The 25,057-nt window shown below is 38.1% G+C and overlaps 1 protein-coding gene across 1 annotated transcript in view; it reads left to right on the forward strand.

Annotated features, from left to right (window-relative positions):
* Positions 1-25,057, forward strand: part of CDK14 (cyclin dependent kinase 14) — a 687,166-nt gene that overhangs the window by 382,752 nt on the left and 279,357 nt on the right. The window contains exon 9 of the mRNA XM_010587282.3: positions 21,435-21,555. Within this exon, the coding sequence (XP_010585584.1) occupies positions 21,435-21,555 (121 nt within the window). The remainder of the gene's footprint in view (positions 1-21,434; positions 21,556-25,057) is intronic.

Genomic DNA, 25,057 nt, shown 5'->3' on the forward strand with positions numbered 1-25,057 from the left:
CTAGGGACTGGTCCTTCCTGATAACGTGTCCAAAGTACGTGAGATGAAGTCTTGCTATCCTCTCTTCCAAGAAGCACTCTGGTTGTATTTCTTCCAACACAGATTTGTTCATTCTTCTGGCAGTCCAGTATCCTTCACCAACACCATAATTCAAAGGCACCAACTCTGTCTTTCTTACTCATTGTGCAGCTTTTTCATGCGTATGAGGTGATTGAAAACACCATGGCTTGTGTCAGGCTCACTTTAGTGCTCACAGTGGCACCTTTGCTTTTCAACACTTTAACCAAACCAAACCAAACCCAATATCCATCGAGTCGATTCCGACTCATAGCGACAGAAGGTCTTTTGCAGCAGATTTGCTCGATGCTATACATCATTTGATTTCTTGATCGGCATTGATAGTGGATCCAAGTAAAATGAAATCCCTCAACAACTTCAATCTTTTCTTGGTTTATCGTGATGTTGCTTATTGACCCAGTTGTGAGGATTTTTATTTTCTTTATGTTGAGGTATAATCCATACTGAGGACTATAGCCTTTGATCTTCATTAGTAAGTGCTTCAAGTCCTCCTTGCTTTCACCAAGGAAGTTTGTCATCTGCATATCACAGGTTGTTAATGAGCGTTCATCAATGTTGATGCCACATTCTTCTTCATATAGTCAGATTATTTGCTCAGCATACAGATTTGAATAAATACGGTGAAAGGACATAACCTTGATACACACCTTTCCTGATTTTAAACCCCACAGTAACCCTTTGTTCTGTTCATAAGACTGCTCCTTGTTCTATGTACAGGTTCCTCCTGAACACAATTAAGTGTTCTGGAATTCCTGTTCTTCTCAATGTTATCCATAATTTGTTATGATCCACACAGTCAAAGGACTTTGCATAATCAGTAAAATACAGGTAAACATCTTTCTGTTGTTCTCTCCTTTTAGCCAAGACCCATCTGACATCAGCAGTGATATCCCTCCTTCCATGTCCTCTTCTAAATCCGGCTTAAATTTCTGGCAGTTCCCTGTCGATGTACTGCTACCACCATTTTTGAATGATCTTCAGCAAAACTATACTTGTGTGTGATGTTAATGATATTCAATAATTTCTGCATTCTGTTGGATCACCTTTCTTTGGAATGGCCACAAATAATGGATCTCTTCCAGTCAACTGGCCAGGTAGCTGTCTTCCAAATTTCCTGGCATAGAGGAGTGAGTGCTTCCAGTGTTGCATCCATTTGCATCTCAGCTGGTATTCCAGCAATTCCTGGAGCCTTGTTTTATGCCATTGCCTTCAGTGTAGCTTGGATTTCTTCTTTCAGTACCTTCAGTTTGAGATCATATACTACCTCCTGAAATGATTGAATGTCAACCAATTCTTTTGATACAGTGACTCTGTATTTCTTTCGTCTTCTTTTGATGTTTTCTGTGTTGTTTAATATTTTCCCTGTAGAATTCTTCAGTATGGCAACTCGAAGCTTGAAATTTTTCTTTAGTTCTTTCAGCTCGAGAAATACTGAGTGTGTTCATCTGTTTTCGTTTTCTAACTCCAAGTCTGCACATTTCTTATAATACTCTACTTTGTCTTCTCGAGCTACCCTTTGAAATCTTCTGTTCAGCTCTTTTACTTCATTTCTTCCTTTCGCTTTAGTTAGTCCACATTCAGGAACAAGCTGCAAAATCTCTTCTGACATCCATTTTGGTCTTTTCTTTCTTTACTGTCTTTTTAACCATGACCTCTTACTTTCTTTAAATATGGTGTCCTTAAATGTCATTCCACAGCTTGCCTGGTCTTTGGTCATTAGTGTTTAATTAGTCAAATCTATTTTATTTCTGATAAGGTTTCTAAATTCAGGTGGATTATACTCAAGGTCATACTTTGGCTATTGTGGACTTGTTCTAATTTTCTTTGGCTTCAGCTTGAACTTGCATGTGAGCAACTGATGGTCTGTTCCACAGTCAGCCCCTGGCCTTGTTCTGACTGATTATACTGAGCTTTTCCATCGTCTCTTTCCACAGATGTAATCAGTTTGATTCCTGTGTATTCCATCTCGTGAGGTCCACATATATAGTCACCATTTATGTTGTGGAAAAAAGGTATTTGCAGTGAAGAAGTCATTGGTCTTGCAAAATTCTATCACACGATCTCCGGTGTCGTTTCTGCACCAAGGTGATATTTTCCATCTACTGTTCCTTCTTCTTTGTTTCCAACTTTTACATTCCAATCACCAATAACAATCAATGCATCTTGATTGCATGTTTGATCAGTTTCAGACTGCAGAAGTTGGTAAGAATGTTCAATTTCCTCATCTTTGGCATAAGTGTTTGGTGTATAAATTTGAATAATAGTCGTAGTAACTGGTCTTCCTTCCAGTTGTATGGATATTATCCTATCATTGACAGCATTGTATTTCAGGATAGTTCTTGAAATGTTCTTTTTGATGATGAATGTAATGCCATTGCTCTTCCATTTGTCATTTCTGCAATAGTAGGCTATACGATTGATTCAAAATGGCCATTTTAGCTCAGTAATGCTTAGGATATTGATGTTTATGCCTGCCATTTCACTTTTGATGACTTCCAGTTTTCCTAGATTCATACTTCGTACGTTCCATGTTTCAATTATTAATGGATGTTTGCAACTCTTCTCATTTTCAGTCGTGCCACATTAGCAAATGAAAGTCCCCAAAGCTTTACTCCATCCACATCATTAAGGTTGATTCTACTTTGAGGAGGCAGCTCTTCCACAGCTGTATTTTGAGTGCTTTCCAACCTAAGGGGCTCATCTTTCAGCACTATATCAGACGGTGTACCTCTACTTATTTATAAGGCTTTCCACTGGCCAATTTTTTCAGAAGTAGAATGCCCGGTCCTTCTTACTAATCTGTCTTAGCCTGGAAGTTCTGTTGAAACCTGTCCATCACTGGTCACCCTTCTGGTGTTTGAAATACCCTTTAGATGTTCAAACCATTATCTGTTTTTTTTTTTTTTTTTCTGAGATGGATAACATATCTTCTTGCCTTACTGAACAGAGGATGTATAATTTAATTCCATGGTTCGTTCATCAGACTTTTAACAAGTACATACTATGTGCCCGTTGTGCTAATAGCTGAGTATACAGTGATAAGTCAGCTGTGTATACAGTGATAAGTCAAGGAGACACAGTTTCTGCACTCCTAATGTAAGATTTCCTTACAGCCTTGGAGTCACTGTTTTGAATGTCGCTTATTGTATTATACAGTGATACCCCTGAGGACTAATGAGCCTTTAAAAAATGTTCTGATTCTTAAATCTTTATCTTGTATATTTTATGGAATTAGGTACGTCTCTTTTTGAATGATAATTACTGAGCCAGGTTGGATTTTAAAAATAATTATCTACAAATAATTGTTAACACCTTTCTGTTGCTTGTAGTTCATATTTCATGATGCATATTTATCAAAGTGCTTTTCAATTTAGCTTCCCTGGTATAAGCACTAAGGACAAGTTAGTAAAAATGTATCATTCTTGTGATAAAAATGCTTTGAGACCAAAATTCTACTTCATGTTAATCCATTTAAGAGGGAGAACACTTTGGTAGCTAGCCAAGAATCCATTGGTGTTATACATTTTCTCCTCAGAAATGACTGACTGCTTTTTCCCAGCATTTTTATAAAGAGAGACCTTTGAGATAGAAAAATCCTGTGAGTTACAAGAAAAATCAGTCCTAAAAATAAAATTATACCTTACTGTGCTCATTAACAATAAAAGAGTAAGCCCTCACCTAGAATGAGTTCTTCTACTGTCCAGAATCAATGTGGGTAATCTCTTGGGAGTGGGTCTTGCTGCAGGTACTGCTTTCAGATTATCAGGTAACTCAGAAATCCAAATGTAAAATGGTATATTGATTTCTATCAGTCTTTAGAGGTTTGATACTCTGTAAAACAGTGAAATTAGTTTATAAGAAAACATATAGGATCATTATATCGTGTTTTCTGGGACTTCCGAGGCACTGTTACTGACATCGGATTGATGTCAAAGTTCATTTGACCATTCTGTAAATACACAAGAGGAAAATTGTACAACTGGAAATATGCACGAATTAAGGACTATACTTGTAACCTTAAGAAAAAGCATGCTTAGATCATCAAAATGGGATAATTTGAGATAATGGTGGGATGTAGATTTCTTGCATATTCATAAATGAGACACTTTATGGTGGGTATCCTTCATATCAATAAAAATAATACAACCCTTCGTTTTGTCAGCCTTGGCTATGGGTAGCAACCTGAGTTACTGCTCAGTTTTTGAGAAATGATTCTGTACTTCCAATGTGTGTGTGACCCATCTGCTGTTGATTGGAATGTGGGCATCTCTGTTGTGCAACATTGACACAAAGGATGAGCATTTTGCCTAGTATAAGATGCATAGGTCTTTCTATACTTCAGTGTCGGAAAGCGTCTGTATTTTTGAATGTTGAATTCAACATTTGGAAGCATTCTAGGTGTTGATCTAAAGCAGTTAACATTAGCTTGCTTTTAGGAAATGAAACTGATTCACGGCCACAGTCATTTCTAAATAATAATAACAGCCCTTTAGAGTTTATGAGGTACTTTCATAGCTCTTTTTGATTGTCTAACAGTTTTTGTGAGTCAGGAATTTCATTCTAAGCATGGCTTAGCTTGGTCCTTTTCTTCAAGGTCTCTCACAAGGGTACAATCAAGGCGTCAGTCAGGTCTTCCCTTCTCGCCTCATCTGAAGGCTTCACCAGGGAAGCATCTGCTTCCAAACTCATATGGTTGTTGGCAGAATTTAGTTCCTTGTGTGCTTTTGGGCTGAGGTCCTCAGTTCTAAGCTGGCTGTTGGTCCTTGTCATCTGGACCTCTCCAACATAGCTGCTTGTGTCATCAAAACGCAAATCAAGGAGGCAATAAAGAGGGTCTACAGCAAGATGAAGGTTAAATATTATAGACCTTCGTCACTGAAATGATAGCCGTAACCTTTGCCACATTCATTTGGTTAGAAGCAAGTAACTGGTTATACACGCACAAAAGGGAGGAGGGGATTGCACAAAAGCACCACTAGTAGGAGGTGGAGGTCATAGAAATGACCTCAGAGTCTGCCAACCTCTGTTAGTATAAAAAGCATTGTCAAATTATCTAATGGTGTTTATACTGCATTATATGATACCCCATAAAGAATAACAGTTAACTGAGCATCTACTGTGTGTCAGGCACTATGTTATAGTGTAAAGATTTATAAAGGGTATGGATAGTGATGATAATGATGATGTTAATAAGCAATCCTTATCGACTGGTGCTCGTGTCAGCCATGTGTTGAGCACTTAGCCTGTAATATATTACTTAATCTTCACAGAACCCACCTATTCCAGATAATGAAATAGAGGCTTAAGGAGTTATTTTGTTATAGGTCTGTTGGTTGTTCTCAAAGAGTTCACTAAGAAAACTAATAATTTATACTAACCAGTTGCCCTCGAGTTGATTCCGACTCACAGCGACCCTATAGGACAGAGTAGAACTGCCCCATATGAGGAGTGCCTGGTGGATTCGAACTGCTGACCTTTTGGTTAGCAGACATAGCTCTTAACCACTATGCTACCAGGGTTTCCAATAATTTATACTACTATCTATAATATTTTTTGACAAGTGACTTCTATACTTAATAAGAGCCCAGAAAAGAGTACCACACTTTTTGCCTGAGAGAATTAAAGGGAAGGACTTAAAGAAGTCTTTTCCTTTTAATTTCATTTAGAATTTTTTGAGGGTTCTGGGACAAAGGGCCCAGGGTGAGTAAAGGTACGTTGGTTTAGGTAGTGGTAATATTTTGCAGTCCCTCTACTTCTAACATGCCAGAGGTAAGAGCTTTTACTGTTTAGCCACAGGAGGAGATGCTGGTGGACATATGGATAGCAAAGCCAGAAAGTCAATTAAATGTCAGTTAGGTGATGGTCGCAATGGCAGCAGATGGCAACTCTTTTGGTTACCCTTACCTTTTCCCAAAATGGCTCTGAAACATCTGCTGATCTGATAGTTCACTTGCTTTATTCCTGTTTATAGCCTGCAAGCTGTTTTAGACAGACTCGTTTCCATCTACTCCTTGCCCTTTCTGCAGTGGGGGCTGGCGCATCTGGAAAGGCAGTCAGTGCAGAGGCGGCCTTGAGGGGGTAGAGTTGGAAAGTGAGAAGGGTTCAGCTCCTGTCCCTCTGACCTCAGCTCATCTAGAACTTGTTGTCAGTCAGGCAGATTCTGGGCCAGGTCCATTCCCCGCCCAGATAGACCCGCAGGATTATGGCAGGGCATAGAGCCAGGTACCTGCATCCTGCTGTTAATCATCCTCTCTATCATTTGACAGATCTGGGAGAGGCTACTGAGGGAGTAAGTCCTGGGCTAGTTTACCAATCCTCTGGGCTGGGAGGAGGGTAACAGTCAAGGCTCAGGGGCAGAAAAGTTAGGACATGCATGTCTTCCCTGGAAGTCCCTCCTTTGTGCAGAGAAAGTAGCAATGAGGGGCAGGCTCATTTAGCAGTGAAATTTAGTAAAAATAACATGGTACCAGTAGTGTGGCATCTTTGTCACTAATTAGCTGTTTGACCCTGAAAAATTCACTTAAATGGGCAGTTTTGTTTTCTCTGAATTAAAAAAAAGTGGATGAAATGATCTTTAAGCTTTAAATTCCAGGTTTAAATATTTTAAAATGTTTTTTGAAAATTGTTCTCTTAGGTAAGTTTATTATGTTTTCTACCATATGTTAGATAGAGCCCTGGTGGCGCAACAGTTAAGCACTCGGCTACTAACTGAAAGGTTGGCAGTTCAAACCCACCCAATGGCTCTGCAGGAAGAAGACCTGGCAATCTGCTCCTATAAAAATTGTTGTTGTTGTTTGCTGTCAAGTCAATTTAGACTCACAGTGATCCTTTAGGACAGAGTAGAACTGCCCCATAGGGTTTCCAAGGCCATAAATCTTTATGAAAGCAGACTGCCACATCTTTTTACTACTGGTGGGTTCGAACCACTACCTTTCAGTTAGCAGCTAAACACTTAACCACTACACCACCAGGGCTCATCCCTAGAAAACCCTGTGGGACAGTTCTCCTCTGCCACATAGGATCACTATGAGTTGAATTCAACCCGATGGCACCTAACAACACCGCTGTGTATGACACAATTTGTGGTCATGTTCTTAAAAATACTTTTGCCAACTTCAAAGTAAACTTGTGCTTGGCCCATGAAAAACTGATGAAACTCAATAAATACAGAGTTGCTGTGACTGCCAGCCTTATCTGGAATGGAGATTTTGTATTCTTTCTTAATCTGACTATTCTAATGACTGTAACTAGATGATATGAAGAAGAAAGGTGAAGAAAATATTTTCAGAAAGTGTACTTTTAAAAGTAAATTCAAGGAAAGAATTTGTAATATTTAAATTTAGTACACTTATCTTTTTGAAAGTTATGATTTCTGAAAGTATTCAATATTACAGTACCCCAAAGGCCTGCCGTGTGCAAATAGAGTAAGTTAAAGTAGCCCATTAATAGTAGCGAAGGGATAATGAAAACAAAAAGAAAAAAAACAATAATTTGCAGTTTATATTTGTATTAAAAACTAAAATGTAAATTGAAGATCCTAAATCATATTGCCAACTTATAAAACATTGACTTCTTTCACAAGCTTTGAGTGTAATACCGGGAAGTACAGTTAATTTCCTACATTAAAGGGCATGATTTTTTGACTGAACAGTCCACCTTTGTTTTGTGGGTGTATCATAACCATTTGAACAGCCCCACTGAATCCTGAGGGTTTGAGAGCTGTTGTGGAAGAATATCACCTGTTGGGCTGGTTGAGCACATATGTAGACCATGGTTGGAGTACTTTTGCACATTGGAGTTCTACTTTCTGAACATATCCTTTGCCATATCCATCTCTTCTCTCCTCCAAAGTCCAAATTGCTAGTGTTATAATCTTTGGAATCTCTTTAAACCAAATCAAATCCTATTGCCATTGAGTGGATTCCAGTTCATGGCGACTGTATAGGACAGTGTAGAACTGCCCCACAGGATTCCCAAGGCTGTAATCTTTAAGTCAGGAAAGGTATGCATCAGGGTTGTACCCTTCCACCATATTTATTCAATTTGTATGCTGAGCAAATACTCCGAGAACCTGGACTATGAAGAAGAATGCAACATCAGGATTGGAGGAAGACGCATTAACAACTGCAACATGCAGATAACACAACCTTGCTTGCTGAAAGCTAAGAGAACTTGAAGCACTTACTGATGAAGATCAAAGACTACAGCCTTCAGTATGGATTATACCTCAACATAAAGAAAACAAAAATCCTCACAAGTGGACCAATAAACAACAAAAAAAAAACATCATGGTAAATGGAAAAAATATTGAAGTAGCCAAGGATTTCATTGTACTTCTATCCACAATCTACAGCCATGGAAGCAGCATTCAAGAAATCAACGACTCGTTGCATTGGGCAAATCTGCTGCCAAAGACCTCGTTAAAGTTTTTAAAAGCAAAGATGTCACCTTGAAGACTAAGGTGCTCCCGACCTAAGCTGTGGTGTTTTCAATCGCCTCATCTGCGTGCAAAAGCTGGGCAATGATTAAGGGAGACCAAGGGAGAATCGACACCTTTGAATTATGGTGTTGGCAAAGAATATTGAATATACCATGGACTTCCAGAAAAACAAGCAAATCTGTTTTGGAAGAAGTACAGCCAGAATGCTCCTTAGAAGCGAGGATGGCAAGACTTTGTTTCACACACTTTTAACATGTTATCAGGAGGGATCAGTCCCTGGAGAAGGACATCATGCTTGGTAAAGTGGAGTGACAGTGAAAAAGAGGAAGACCCTCAAGGAGATAGATTGACACAGTGGCTGCAACAATGGACTGAAACATAACGAAGATTGTGAGAATGGTTCAGAACCAGGCAGTGTTTCATTCTGCTGTACATAGGGTCGCTATGAGTTGGAAGCGACTTCACGACACCTAACAACAACAACAATCTTTAAGGAAGGCACACTGCCACATCTTTCTCCTGCAGAGTGGCTGGTGGGTTCAAACCTTCAACCTTTTTGTTAGCAGCTGAGCACTTAGCCATTGTACCACCAGGGCTCCTTGGATCTCTTTACCAAACCTTAATTGGATTAAAACCTTGTAATCTGGTAAAAGGAAACCCTGGAGGCATACTGGCGAAGAGCTATGGCTGCTAACCAAAAGGTCGGCAGTTCAAATCCACCAGGCACTCCTTGGAAACCCTATGGGACAGTTCTACTCTGTCCTGTAGGGTCACTATGAGTCAGAATCCACTCGGTGGCAACAGGGTTTTTTTTTTTTTTGAATCTAGTAAAGAGCTCATCCCAAACTTACTACTTCACGCATTTGGCAAAGAATGGACTTATCATTTGTTATAGAAAGTAGTCAGTTGTGACTTCATGATAGTAATATTGAAAAAAAAATGACATCAACAGAGAAATATTTTTGGAAAAAGTAGTGTATAAAATGGCTTATCTTTTGACTTAGAAGTAGTGTATAAAGTCATCAAAAATTGAAACAAAAAGGTTTATAGAAAATGATTGACAGTTTAAAAGATATCCTTCCAAAAACGTAGATTTTTTTTTTGGTCTGTTTCGCTTTGTTTGGAAGATTTATTTTTAGAAATATATACTGTATTTGTTCACAGCTTTTGATGATGTGTCATTTTTAAAAGCCAGGTAGTAGATTTAGAATAATTTAGTGCTCAAGAGTTACTATTTTGTACTTTTGAATTTTAATATGCAATCATGATTCCAAGATTAATCGATCCAGTGACTTCAAGATTAATTAACCTACATGTATTGTTGTTGTAAATTGCCATAGAATTGATTCTGACTCATGGTGACCCCATGTGTTAAGAGTAGAACTGCTCAATAGAGTTTTTTTTGACTGTAATCCAAACGGAAGCAGATTGCCAGGCCTTTACCTTCGCAGTACTGCTGGGTGAGTTCGAACTGCTAACCTTTAGGGTAGCAGTCAAATGTAAACCATTGGTGCTGTACGTATTAAATGTAAATTGATTTTCAGACATACATATCAAATGTAAAAAAGCTTCCTCCATTTGTACCTTTAATGAAATATTTAATGAAAGAAACAGTCTGATCAATAAAGGGGTGGCTATCATTTTTTTTTTAATTATCAAAATAGAGAGCATTTTATGATTCTGAAACTCGAATTGGATTTGAAAGAAGTTTCTAAATGAAAATGTCTTCAGCTACATTGTAGGATTTCAAATACAGCTTTATTGGAGAAGATAAATACCTTAAAGAACGAATTATTTGGACTGACAAGATGGGGATATTTCAGGCATATTTAACATATCCTAAAGAACTAGGACATGCATTTTAGATGTTATATTTCTGTCTGTAATTCTTAAAGGATAAGACCGTTGTATAGTATAGCACAAGATGAGTTTACCATTTTTTCTCCTGACAAGTCTTTTAAAACCATGGCAGTCTTCTGGGAATTCTGCCTTGGAACATTTTTGGTCCTCTAAAACTTAGCATGTGTGATGTTTGCTGACAAGTGAGGATAAATAGGGAGTCAGGTTGCTCATTCTTAGTTTGAACTCCTCAAAATCTATCCAACTATATTCTTATATCCGTTAATCCTTGATTATCTAAAGCAGCATGGCTTCATGTGGTTAAATTAGATGTGTAAATGAAACATTCATTGTATAAATTGTAAAAAGGTAAAATGATTATAGCTCATGGGCAGTTTTGACATATTCATTTTAGGGAAATCTGTTATAAATTTTATAATCTGTCATAAGTTTTATACTACAAGTAAGTTTCACTTCAAGGAAGTTTTTTTGTTTTTTTTTTTTAAACTGGAAAATTGGCTGATGATTCACACTGCTCCTGCAAGTTTATCCCAGGTCTTTTGTAGCTAAACTAGCTATTATACAGACAGGCCTGAGTTTTAAAAGGCAACTTGGTTGTGGCAGTGACGATATATAAATAATAGTTTGGCTTGCTCCACGTAGTCATTAACTCACTGCTACCAGCCACCAGTTTCTCCGCCACACCAGGCAAGCCTATCGTTTAGAATGGATGATTATTTTAGGACAACACAATAAAGGACTAAGCTGGAGTCCTGGGGGCAATGCTGAGGCTGCACAGGGTTGCACGTGGAATTATTTGACCCTTTTCCTTGCTTTCTTTTAAAAACAATTGTTTTATTTTTTTCAGTAGGTAATATGAGTGCTAAAAGACATTTCAAAGAACACAAAAGGCGGGAGGCGGGGGAGGGCGGTCACATGAAGATTAAGTTATCCCTCCCGTTTCCTTGTTGTTTTCCTCACAGGCAGTTACTTTTACCAGGTTTTTCTTTCTTTTTTTTTCTTCCCAGAGATACAGTATGCATATATAACCACATGCTTTTTGATACAATCAGTACATGACAGACTCGTGGTTGTTTATTTTGCTTTAACAGCATATTTTAATTGGTTCCATATTAGTACATATAGATTAATGGCCTTATTGGCTAGCTGTACCATAATTTGTTTAGCTAGTTCCTTATTAGAATTTGAGGTTATTTTTAGTATTTTGCTACAAACAGTGCCACAGTGAATATCCATGTGCATAAATAAGTCTGTGTGTATAAGTATAGGATAAACACCTGGAATAAAAGTTGCCATTGATCACTCTCTAAAGCTTCTAAAACGTAACCACCTACTTCCAAGTTCAGCTCAGCCAACCAATTCAATGAACTCGTTACTCATTCTAGGCCCGGCGCAGGCCCTAGGGGCTTTCAGGAATCAGACATGGCCTCTCCAGTGACTATGATGCTTTAAACGCTAGGCTTCAACGCAAAAGCACAGCTGAATCTTCTGGAAGTTCAGACTTCTGGCCTTGGGGATCAATCAAGAATTTGAGGATGGTTGAAATTAGAATTAGAAATGGGAAGTGGCAGAGAAGGGCATGCCAGGAGGATGTGTGGGGGCATAGGTGTGCCAAAACCAGTGGGCATACAGAGCACTCTACACTCCACCTCACGGGCCCCTCACCAGACCTGATGACATTCCAGTCCTCAGGGTGTTGGCACTTGCTGCACCCTCAGCTTGATATACTTTCCCTCAGATGTCTTGGTGCCTTTCTTTCTTTACAGTGATCCTCACAGGATGTCCATGTCCCTTGGCACGGATCCTGGTTATTTGCATGACTGTTTTCCGTGTGTTAAGAAACAGATGTCTCATGCCCCTGCACTCTCCTGGTTCTCTTGGCACCACCGTAGAAGTGCCTCTAATGATGACCCTTATAGCACACCTGGTTCCTCCTTTGCATCTTCCCCTGCCATGACCATTCCAACCTCCATTGCCATCAGCCGAAAGGCAAAATAAGCTGTTCTCTTAGGCTGTTGCAAGGTAGCTGACACCAGGCTATCATCTGCAGCAAGATTTTCTGCAGAATGGGTGTTTAGGAAGGATAGAGCGGGGCAACACAGGGATACTATACCATTCTTTTTTCCTTTCCTACTCAGGATTTAGAGGCCCATCCTCAGTGCAGGAAGAAGAGACCTTTCTGTTTAACTCCTGCTCATCACTCTCTGACGAAGCCTGGCTTCTCGCTCCCCAAATTGAGTGTAGTCCAGCAGATGCTACCTGAAATCCAGGCTTCACAACCCCAAGACTCCTAACAGAAAGTTCCCTCCTCCTGAAAATCTAAGGCTCCTGGAAGCTTCAATTTCAGATCTTGGCTTCTGCCTTTCATCCTCAGCCTCAGTACTAGAACTTCTGCCCTCAACCTCAATAAATAGTCAGAGCACTCAACATTTATACCAGAACGCAGCAAAGAGTTCAGTATCGGTACCGTTAGTGTGATTTAGATGTGTCAGTGCAAGTTGCCAAAATATATTGAATGTTACTGTGTTGCTAGTTGCCGTTGAGTTGGCTCCAGGTGGTGGAGTCTGAAGAAACGTTGCCCAGTCTTGTACCATTTTCACAAGCATTGGTATGCTCAAATCCATTGTTGCAGACACTGTGGATTTTGAGTGCCTTTCAATGTAGGGTGTCATCTTCCAGCATTATATCAGACAATATTCCGTTGTGATCCATAGGGTTTTCATGGACTAATTTTCAGAAGTAGATTACCAGGCCTTTCTTCCTAGTCTTAGTCCAGGAGCTCTGTTAAAACCTGTCCACTATGGGTGACCCTGCTGGTATTTGAAATACCAATGGCATAACTCCCACCAGCACAGCAACTCTAAAGCCACCACAGTTGAACAAGCTGACAGAATGGTGGTGGAGTATTACTATAGGCCAAGGTATTAGTAATTATTTTGCATACATTATCTCATTTAATTTGCAAAAATACTGAGTCAAGTGTGCTCATTGTATCAGGGATTCTAGAAAGAAACAAAGAACAACTCAAATGGGGCAATTGAGGTGTTTTGGTGAAGGGACTATTTGTGAAACTGTGGGCAGGGTTAAGGATGAGCAATACTGGAGAGCTTTATCACCCTCCCCTTGCAGCATAGAGGTACTGGTTCTGGAACCGCTGAGAGAGAGTTGTAGCCTTCCAGAGGAGGACCTAATTTTGAGCCTCAACTCTTTGTCCTTTAAAAATGAATTATAATGTCATAGAAGATACAGACCTTAAGATCCTTTCCAGCTTGAAAACACTGTGACTCTTTGAAGTGATTGTGTTAAACATTTATTTCATGGAATTAATGTATTCCCAAATATGTTCAGTGTACCTCCTTTTGGAGATTTGAAGAATTCTGTATTGAGTACAATGGTGAAACCAAAAATGTAACTTGGCATCTCAAATAGGATAACAAGAGAAAACTAAAAAACCAGGTGAAGATAATTCAGAAAATATTGGGCAGCAGCCATTAAAACAAACAAACAAAAAAAACTATTACAGTAATTCAATATGACCAAACCCTTTTTTCCTTGAATTGTCTCAATAATTGCTTCATTAATTTGCACTGATTCAGATGGGCATTTACTGTTATAAAAAGATAAAAACCTCTTAGTTCAATTTTGACAATAATTGCCTATTTTTATCTCCTGGAACTTCTTAAAAATTCACTTTAGTAAGGTCATCTCAGAAAAGCTTTTCTTTCTGGATTACGTATTATATCCCTTCAGATTAGCTTTGACCACACCCTGTTTTGGGGTATCTGAAATTAATGGGCCTGGGGGTCCTGTAAGATAAGTAGATCTTTTATTTTTCAACAGTTTCCATTTCCAGCTGTCACTTTCCAAGGTATCAAAGCCTTCTACCTAAGTGCTCCATTTCTGGGACTACCGCCCTGATGGCACAGTGGTTAAGAGCTACGGCTGCTAACCAAAAGTTCAGCAGTTTGAATCCACTACCACTCCTTGAAAAGCCTATGGAACAGTTCTGTTCTGTCCCGTAGGGTCACTATGAGTGAGTCGGAATCATCTTGACAGCAATGGGTTTTTTAAATAAACAACTAACCAGTAAAAACTGTTCTCATTTCAACAACGAGACCCCAGCTTAAAGGTTCTTAAGCATTTCTTTGCTGTACTTCCTTATCAAAGTCCTCATTTCCATGAGGGCTCTTGCCTGATTGTTCAGTGAAGCTCTGTAGACCACAGCACTTATCCTCCCTAGTTTGCTCATAGTTTTAGAACCTCCTTCCAGTAAACAACGGCTTGTATTTTCCTTTACTTTTCTTTCATTTCTCGTCTGCGTACCTTCCCTCAACCTCATGCCTTTATTTCTGTCTCACCAGACTAACAGTACCTAACACATTACAATTGCTCGATAAGTTCTCATTAATTTTGCTCTATATTATAAGCACTGGCATAGTCACTGATTTTTATATTGTAATATTATCTATAAAAGACCAAGTAGGGATTTTTTAAATGTTTAGGTGGTTTAAGAAGGATGTTTTTTCTTCTTAGGTGCTGTCGAGTCACTTCCAACTATAGCAGCTGTATGTGCAACAGATCGAAACACTGCCCGATCCTGCACCATCCTCACAATAGTTATTCTTGAGCCCGTTGTTGCCACCACTGTGACAGTCCATCTCATTGAGGGTCTTCCTCTTTTTCGCTGACACTTTCTCTACTTTGCCAAGCATGATGTCCTTCTCCAGGGACTAATCCCTCCTCATAATATATCCAAATTGCCTAAGATGAAGTCTTACCCTCCTTGCATCTCAAGAGCATTCTGGCTGTACTTCTTCCAAGACAGATTTGTTTGTTCATCTGCCAGTCCATAGTATATTCAGTATTCTTCACCCACACCATAATTTAAAGATGTCATTTCTTCTTCAGTTTTCCTTACTCATTTTCCAGCTTTTACATGCATATGAGGCCACTGAAAATACCATGGCTTGGGGCAGGTGTACTTTGGCCCTCAAAGTGACATCTTTGCTTCTCAGCACTTTAAAAAGGTCTTTTACAGCAGATTTGTCCAATGCAATATGCCGTTTAATTTCTTGACTGTTGCGTCCTTGGGAGTTGATTGTGGATCCAAGTAAGATGAAGTCCTTGACAACTTCAGTCTTTTCTCTGTTTATCATGATGTTGCTTACTGGTCCAGTTGTGAGGACTTTGTTTTCTTTATGTTGAGTTGCAATTCATACTGAAGGCAGTAATCTTTGATCTTCATCAATAAATGGTTCAAGTCCTCTTCACTTTCAGCAAGCAGGGTTGTGTTATCTGCATATCGCGGGTTGTTAATGAGTCTTCCTCCAACCCTGATGCTTGCATTCTTCTTCATATAGTTTATCTTCTCGGATTATTTGCTCAGTATACAGATTGAATAAGTATGGTGAGAGGATACAACCCCGACACACACCTTACCTGACTTTAAACTATGTGGTTTCCCCTTGTTCTGTTCATACAACTGCCTCTTGGTCTGTGTACAGGTTCCTCACAAGTACAACTAAGTGTTCTGGTATCCTCTGCTTTCAGCCAAGATCTATCAGACATCAGCCATGATATTCCTTATTCCACATCCTCTTCTAAATCTGGCTAAACAAATTAACACACTAAAGAGAGCATGTATTTTCATTTCAAATATTATGTAATAATTTTATCTTTATACATTGGCTTCCTTCCTGTCAAGTGCAGAGCATACATCTGGCATAAAATCATAATTATTCTTATCTTAACTAATTGTAGTTGTGATTATTTCTGTAAATATTTTGTCTTTAACACACATAATAGGTGCATACTAATAAAATGTTTTCAGTTTATATTAATACTTATATCTGTGAAAACGGCCTAAACATTGATTTATATTTCTGAGTATTATGTCTTGATTTAAAAATTAGATTCTTATAATGTATGTAGTGTATTTTACCTTATGTTTTTAAAAATTAGAAATGAATCATCATGAATATGGAAATGCATCAAAATTGCCAATTTAGTCAGGTTATGGAATTCGTTTTTTACATTGCGTTGTTATCTAGCATTGGAATAATAACTGTGAGCTTCGTTAACTGAGAAGCAGAAACTAGAAAATGAAATGTAAGCCAGTGAACTATGAAAATAATGATATATTCGCATATACACTGTTGAAAATGATTATGCTTTCTCTGCTAATGTGGATGGGATGTGATGGAATCATTGAGGTGGAATTACTTATTTGAAGTGCTTTTTAAGAACTTGGGCATATATGATCTTCATACATTTAATGAGCAAGATTTGGTATATTTTCTTTGGATCACTGAGCTTGGATATACCTTAAAGTTTCCTTAGCCTGGCCCAGGTATCAGCAACCTTTTTCTGTAAGGGCCAGGTAAGAAATAATTTAGGCTTGAGGGTTATTATCTACCAGCTGCTCAGTGCTGCTGTTGTATTGTGAAAGGAGCCCTAGACAATATGCAAATGAATAGATGTGACTGTGTTCAACAGAATTTCTTTATCAAACCAGGTGATCAGCTCTCAGTCCCCAGATTTGCTGACCCACTGACCTAGCCCCGCCATTTTACGCACAGCAGAACCAAGGCCAGAGAGCTTCCTTGACTTAATCAAGGAGACACACCTAGCTCGTTGGTGTAAGAACCACCGTCATTTTATTAGTTTTGCCATATCACAAGCCTCCTGATAGTAGTAAGCAGGCTACTAACCAGCAACAAAAGCGTATTCTCAGATGTTATGCAGCCAAGTAATTCTGCATAACTGGCCTTCCTACGTCTCTTAGTTTTACTTAAAATATATCCAAAAGAAGTATATTGTTTTTATCTTCTCTGTAAAAAAGAAAGAAGTCTTCCTAGAAATGAAAGCTAATTATTTAAATATTTTCTTCTTTAGGATGTCTACACTAAAATGTTATTATTTCTACTATTTTAACCTAAAAGTTGAGGAAAAACTCTGAGCCTTTAGGATGGAAAGGAATTAGGCATAAATGATTTTCTTTACAAATTTAGAGATAATTAAATAAAACCATTGCAAAATAATCTCATTTTGTTAGAATTTGTTTTCAAAGCTTACTTTCATTCAATGAAATGACTGGCAAATGGTATTCAAAACACTTTTAAGGGATTTTGGTGTTGTATAAAGAGTAGTGTCTGTTAAAGTAGAAGTCTGGACAGACAAAATAAAGATGCTTCATTCAAAGAAGAGGAAAGGATATTATAATTGTAATCTTCAAACAAACTGACATTGTTAGGTGCCCTCCAGTCAATTTCGACTCAGCGACCCTGTGTACCCCAGAATGAAACACTGCCCAGTTTTGTGCCATCCTCACAATTGTTATGTTTGAGACCATTGTTTCATGCCCTGTGTCAGTCCATCTTGTTGAGGGTCTTCCTCTTTTTCATCTACCTTACCAAGCATGATGTATTTCTTCAAAGACTGCTCCCTCCTGATAATATGTTCAAAGTGCAGTAGACGAAATCTTGCCATCCTCACTTTCAAGGTGCACTCTGGCTGTACCTCTTCTAAGACAGACTTGTTCATTCTTCTGGCAGTTCACAATGTGCTCAATGTTCTTCACCAGTACCACCATGCCTCTGTCAGTTGGTTGTGCTCTGGTGGCCTGCATGTTGCTGTGATGCCGAAAGCTATGCCACCGGTATTTCAAATACCATCAGGCTCACCCATGGTGAACAGCTTTCAGCAGAGCTTCCAGAGTAAGACAGACTAGGAAAAAGGACCTGACGGTCTACTTCGGAAAAAATTGGCCAGTGAAAACCTTATGAATAGGTTAAATATAAAGCTTCTTAACTCCTCTGGAAATGTAAAGTTCCATTATTCTGGTATCAGAGCTGCCCAACTTTTGAGACATTGGGAGTAAGGCTTGAATAGCAGGATTTTTCTACTCTGGGGTCTTTATGAGTTAGAAAGGGTAACACCTTAAAGCTGGATACATTGAGCTGTTAGGTGAGCCCTTTTAGTTGCCCATAGGCACATACAGCCTTTCATAGGTAAACAGCCAGAGCAGCAGCATGCAGATAACCTGTACTCATCTGCTTAGCTTTTCACTTTGCTTTTTGACTTTTAATTCAAACTAAACATTAATACAAGAAGTTTTGATAATAATCCATGAGCTTCATCCTTTTTAAAAGGTAGTGACTCTCTTCCTGTAGTGTAACCATAGCAACTGACAAGGAACAGAGAAAGAAAGCTTTCACACATGCTGTGCTAATTAATCCTGTCCTATGGTTTTCCTTCAGCTGGAAGATGTAGTTTAATAAATTTTGCATGAGTAAGCATGTTTGGATGTGTGAGTTTTGCTGAAAATATTTGGGGAAAAAAAAGTAGTTACGTATTCAGGTTTCAAGGTATACTTGTTTGTTTGTTTTTGAGTTTTTGTTTTAATAATTTACTTCATCCCTGAAGAAATTTAGGATTTATCTTTTCAACCAAACATACAGTTTTAAGATGAAAACCTTTTGTTCCTCAATATATAGGATGCTGTCCACAAGCAAATGTTTTAATTGACTGTATTGAAGTATGATGATGAAAGACTTTTTCTCAAGTGATGCAGAAGAATGTACCTTAAAAACATGGTAGCATTATTCATCCTGTATCATGTTTGTACATGCAAGCCATTTTAGGAAACTCAGTCTTAACACTTAATCTCAGTTACATATTGAAAATCTCATTTTCCCTGTTGTTTTGGGAGGTGTGTGCCCCATCGGAATGGAGCTTGGGCAATCCTCGACCTAAATATGTGGGAAGGAGGAGAATCTTGTAGATGAAAAGCGTTTTCTATTTATATTTTCCAGAAATATTTAATAACCAGTTGAGCAAATTCACAGTCAGAGTGAACATAACCAAACAACCCATTACCATGGACTTGAATTCCAAATCATAGCGACTCTGTAGAACAGGTTACAACTGCCCCATAGGGTTTCCAAGGGTGTACAGTCTTTATGGAAGCAGACTGCTGCATCTTTCTCCTACTCAACTATTGACGGTTTTGAACCACCAGCCTTTTGCTTAGCAACGTACTGCTTAAACGCTTTGCCACAAGGGCTCCTTGAGTGAACATAATGGACCTGAAATCACATGTACGTATTTTGATTTGTACTGTTTCTAGGTTATTTTGAGTTCCTGTTCTCCCTTTAAAACTAAGAATGTCACAATATCTATAACTAGCTGTCAAAGAAAATCTCAGATTTTTCTATTCTTCTATCCCTCTAGAGTAGCTTTCTTTTCTGACAACACAGCCTCAGGAAAACCAAGGAGTCAACCTAAATGTTTCTTGTGTTCCATCTGACGTGACAATTACATATGGAACGAGTCGGACCCTAGTTCAGGATTTGTGCTTAGCTCTTTGATCCTTGTGTGGAAATATGGTTGTTTGAGAAACCAGACCCTTTGATGGGATTACCAAATCTGGAGACGCTCAGCTCTCCTGATTATCCTATCTAGTGTTCATTTGTGCCTAAATTGAGGTAGGATAAAATGTTGTAGAGAAAAGAATAAAGTTATTACAAAAACCCATTATCAAAAAGTTATAACATCTATGTGCAGAAAAATTGGTAACAATACATGTTATATGTGCATATGGGTAATTTGTACATTTTAATACAGAATATTTGTAAATGTTAACCAATTTATAATATGCCATTGCAGTATTATAAAAACTGCGTTGTAGAAAAAACACCCAGTGACTAACAGTAGTTGAATTAATTAGGAATTCTTTTTCTCACCAGCTGTCCTATGAATTTTAAAATTTACGTATAACACAGAAAATGGAATGCTTAGTGTTTAATATACAGAAAAAAGTCATGTTGCTAAATATTACATAAAAATGTAAATAATTATAAAATTAGAATGACTGTGTAATCATGGTAGGCTCACTGTAAAAATTATTTATGTACTTTGAGCATTACAGTGGTAAGTAAATAAGACTACACTTGTCTGTACTGAATATACTCGGAAAGATATCACACGGGTTTTTGTTTTTTTTTGTGAAAAAAAATCTGGATTTTGTGATTTTTAAAAGAAATGCATATTCATTGTACAAAACTTAGAAAAATCTTGGGAGAAATTTAGTAAATAGAAAAATATATAATCCCATATTCTGGAGATAACTACTGAAGACATTTAAAAATCATATATTTTCTGCTAATCTTTTTTCTGTGTGTATGACTATAAGCTGCATATACTATTTCACTTATATTATTGTGACCATTTTCCCCAACCTTGAAAATATCTTAGAGAACCTTTTAACTTGTTGTATACTATTTCGTCAACTGTATGTATGAGATTTATTGACTGGCAAATTATTTTTTTGTGTGTTATTCATATGCAGCAATGGGCTCAAACAAAGCAACAATTGTGAGGATGTTGCAAGACCAGGCAGCATTCGTTCTGTTGTATATGGGGTTGCTATGAGTCGGAACTGACCTGACAGCCCCTAGCACCATTCATATGAGCCTCCCAGATAAACATTTCCTAGTGAGTGTTTTGTAGAACAGTGGAACTACAAGAAGCTTTGAGACAAACCTTTGAGAAAAGTATCAGACTCTCTTCTTGGAGATTTCCAACACACATTAGAAAAATGAACGACACAGAAATCTCCTAGTACGTAGAGTTTCTTAAAACCCATCATGTTAAATCCATCTTTTCTCAAAGTTATTTGGCTTTGAAACTCTTTCTTATAATGCTTAATAACTCTCAGAACTAGAGTTCCATGAGCCCTGTCTTACAAAGTTGAAGAGATTTCCAAGCTTCCTTGTAATGTCTTGTAGTTTATGAATTATATGTTTACTGGTCCTGTATTAGATTCATGACTGCAGTGCTTTATTATGAAATGTAAGTGATTTATTGGTTATCACCATGCATTTGAAACAGATAAACCACAATATGCTTTCCCAACCTTTCTATTAACCTTGTTATTGCATTCAGGCTCCTGTATGGCAATATTGTGTTTGACCTTTTAAATTGTGAACATTCAAATCTAAATTCCCTTGTTTGATTAATGCCCATTAAACTTCTTTATATTTCATATAACCCACAGGTCTTGCAAGAGCAAAATCCGTCCCTAGCCACACATACTCCAATGAAGTGGTTACTTTGTGGTACAGACCTCCAGATGTCCTCCTGGGCTCGACAGAATATTCTACCTGCCTTGACATGTGGTGAGAAATGGGAGCTAATCTATCTGTAGTGCTTAGTCTGGGTCAAGCCTAAACAAACATCCTAACAGCTTGAATGAAGATTAATGACGCAGGAGTGTTTGCTTGTGTGTGGCAATACTCTTGGATTTTTAAAAACATGATTGGGAATGTTCCCTAATCAGAGTCTCCCTTGCAGATGGTGTCTGGTAATGATTCTTGATGGACAGGGGCAGAGACATTTTTCCAACTGTCAGGCCTGTGATTTTTCTCCCTAAGGTTCTTAATTTGTTACCTCGTATTACCACTTTTATTATAACAAGGAAGCAGTATAGATTGGAAGTAGCAGGGAACATGTTAAATTCACAACAAAGCTCAGATAAGTAGTCTATTTTGCTGCCACTGATTAAGTACTAGATTAGGTCTCAGTATATGCCTCAAACCTGTTGGTACCAATTATCCAAAATGGAATAAAACAATTATTTTTTTTAAATATTGTGGTTAATTTCAGCATAGTTTCACTTTCATATAATTTAGCAAAGCTTAAAAATCTATTTTATCAGGCCTAAATACTGGCAAGATTTAATACGTAATTATTATTAATGGTAAGCTATGCTGCATTCCAAATCAAGTGTGATATAAATTAAATAATCAAATAAGGAAACAGTATATTTTTCGCACTCAAAAAAGGCTTACCAGTGACTATGGAAAATGTCTTTTATTAATAGAAAAATCCCTTTTCTAGACTCACAGTTATGTTGAAAGTAAACCAGTTCACACAGCACATCTCTGTTTTATAACAGGAATTGTCTTTCTTGAATGATTATGCCCCCATATGCAGATTTCAGCATCATGTTCATATAATGTTTATGACCCCAATAAAATTACAGCATGTGTTGTTTGTCTTACTGCTGTGTGCTTGCTTCAGTGTTCTACCCTCAATTATCTTGGCTGTTAGTAAATTAGGCTATGATGAGGCCTGGCTTCTTCCCTGATGTTTTTGATCCAAAAATTTTATGGTGAGAAAACAATCAAGTTCCTTGCAAAGTAGGGCACAGTGTAGATTTTCTTAATTTAGGTTCTAGCACCTCCCTAGGAATGGTGTTTCAGGATCTGAAAAGCCACTGAAAATATATGCAATATTTTGTATATACATGAGTATATTTATTTTTATGGGGTGTAGATCCATAGATTTTCATAGAGCTATGAAAAAGTCTGGGTTCTCAAATAGCCTGAGATTTATTACGGTCAATTTTGTGTTGCCTTATAATAAATCTAATACCATTTTATTCCATATTCTAAAACACTGAAAATAAAAATGACGGCCTGTCATTGAGGGGCTGAGCTAATCTATCTTTTCATAAACATTTCCTGGCTTTCTTTTGGACAGTCGATTACATAATTAGATTTTTTTCATAAGGCTGTGCCAGAGCATGCCAAACCAAAAAGGAGCCCTGGTGGCACAGTGGTTAAGAGCTCAGCTGCTAACCAAAAGGTCGGTGGTTCAAAACCACCAGCGGCTCTGAGGGAAAAAGATGTGGCAACCTGATTCTGTAGAGATTTACAGCTTTGGAAACCTTATGGGGTTCCTATGAGTCAGAATTGACTCAATGGCAGTGGATTTGGTTTATGCAAGGGCATGGACAAAATAGAAATTTAGACCATTAATTTTAGTGGAAAAAAGGCTGTAAATAAAGATCAATGAATGCATTAGAATATCAGTGACTAGCTATCTCATCCACTTTCACCTTCCTGACTTAAAGGTGAAAGTTGGCTTTAGAGATAATCATTACGTAATATTCTTGAGTTATGGGTGTTTTTGTCCATTTTTTGAGTATAGAAATTCTAGGTTGTCTTTCAGTGAGGTCTTTTAAGGACTCTACTAATAAAACATAGTTTGAAAACATTTGTGGCTTGGAGCCAGTTTTGTCTCAGTGCTTGGCAGTTCAGTAAGACTGTACCCTCACTAATCAGGAGAAGCTGTTTTTATACGCTAGTGGTTAATATTTTCCAAACGTTTAAAAGTGCTCTTTAAAACGCATAGAACCACATAGACTGTGATTTGCTAATGTGTTTCTGATGTGTAGTATTTGATTTCTAGTCTGTGCCTTGTCCCCCGACCTCCTTTTTTCTTCTGTGTGTGTGTGTGTGTGTGTGTGTGTGTGCGCGTGTGCGCATGCGGGCGTATTTCCTCTTAAGGAAGAAAGCTTGGGTTCATTCTGCCAGTTTGCTTTGAACGGAGGCATAATGGAAGCATAAGAAGATGACTGTTACTTAAATGGAAGGGAGGAAAACTGATAGAAAATAGTAGACTCCAAATGCCCTTTTGTCTATATGCCAAGATTATTCGTTGCCAAAAACAAATATATTTGAGCTACTTCCCATGCTTATTGGCTTTTTACTTCCAAACCCTAAAATCTGAGTTATGTCTGTGCTATGCCTGTCATTCTGAATTTGATTTCATTTCAAGCCATTTTGTTATTATCCCGTGAGTCAGGTAAATGTATGTATCTTTCCAGTTAGGGAGAAGTCCACAGGGTGCTGACTTTTGTATAATCAATGGTATCAATGCTGGGTATTCAAAGACCTAGAAATGGGACTGTAATTGAGTCATGGCTCAGCAGCACCAAGGAAAAGTGCAAATATTAACCTATGGACAATAGCAGGGAGGCAGGTGGCAGTGGTTTCAGGCTATTTTTACAGTTCATTTACCATTGTGGGGTGGGTGGTAGGGTGGTAACTAAAAACTAATAATCCCTACCCAGTGTTACATTTTCCAGTATTCTGTTTAAATAGCCACAGGCAATAAAAATATTAATGAAGACACATGGATTAACGTTGTCATCAAGTGATGGCAGTCAGAGCTCGACGCGTTGTGATTTACTGCTTGGGGTCTCCAGCACCGTGGCAGTGTTGTGAATGCACTGTGCTGTTTGAGAATTCATCAAGAAAGCTAGTGTTTGTCTCCCTCCTTAAGGGAGGGTTTAAGCAGAGGAATCAAATTCCACATTGCCTCTTGTATAACTTTTCTTAATTCTTGGATTTTACAACTCTTTGAAAGTCAAGGCCTAGGAAATCATCTTTAAGCTTCTTTAAAAAGGCTTACAAAGTACCGAAAACTGTGTTCAGAGAAGTGCTAATGCAAAAAGCAGCTTATCTATGTAGTTCCTTCTTTGCCAGGGGGCTCTCCTCTAGCTGTTGAAGTCATGCTCCAAATAAGCCTTTTATTCCCTTTACGTTGTTGTTGTGTGCTGTGGAGTTGACTCTGACTCATAGAGACCCCATGTGACAGAGTAGAACTGCCCCATAGGGTTTTCTAGTTTGTATCTTTACAAGAGCAGATCACTAGATCTTTTCTCCCATGGAGTGGCTGGTGGGTTTGAACCACCAGCCTTTTGGTTAACAGTGGAGCACTTAACCATTGTGCCACCAGGGCTCCTTATTTTATAGAAGCTTATAAATATGTTTGAAACTGCGTTTGTTTGCTAAAGCAGAAGATCACTTTGGATTATTTTCAGGGACTAAT

This window comes from Loxodonta africana, chromosome 8 (assembly GCF_030014295.1).
Source record: "Loxodonta africana isolate mLoxAfr1 chromosome 8, mLoxAfr1.hap2, whole genome shotgun sequence".
Taxonomy (NCBI): domain Eukaryota; kingdom Metazoa; phylum Chordata; class Mammalia; order Proboscidea; family Elephantidae; genus Loxodonta; species Loxodonta africana.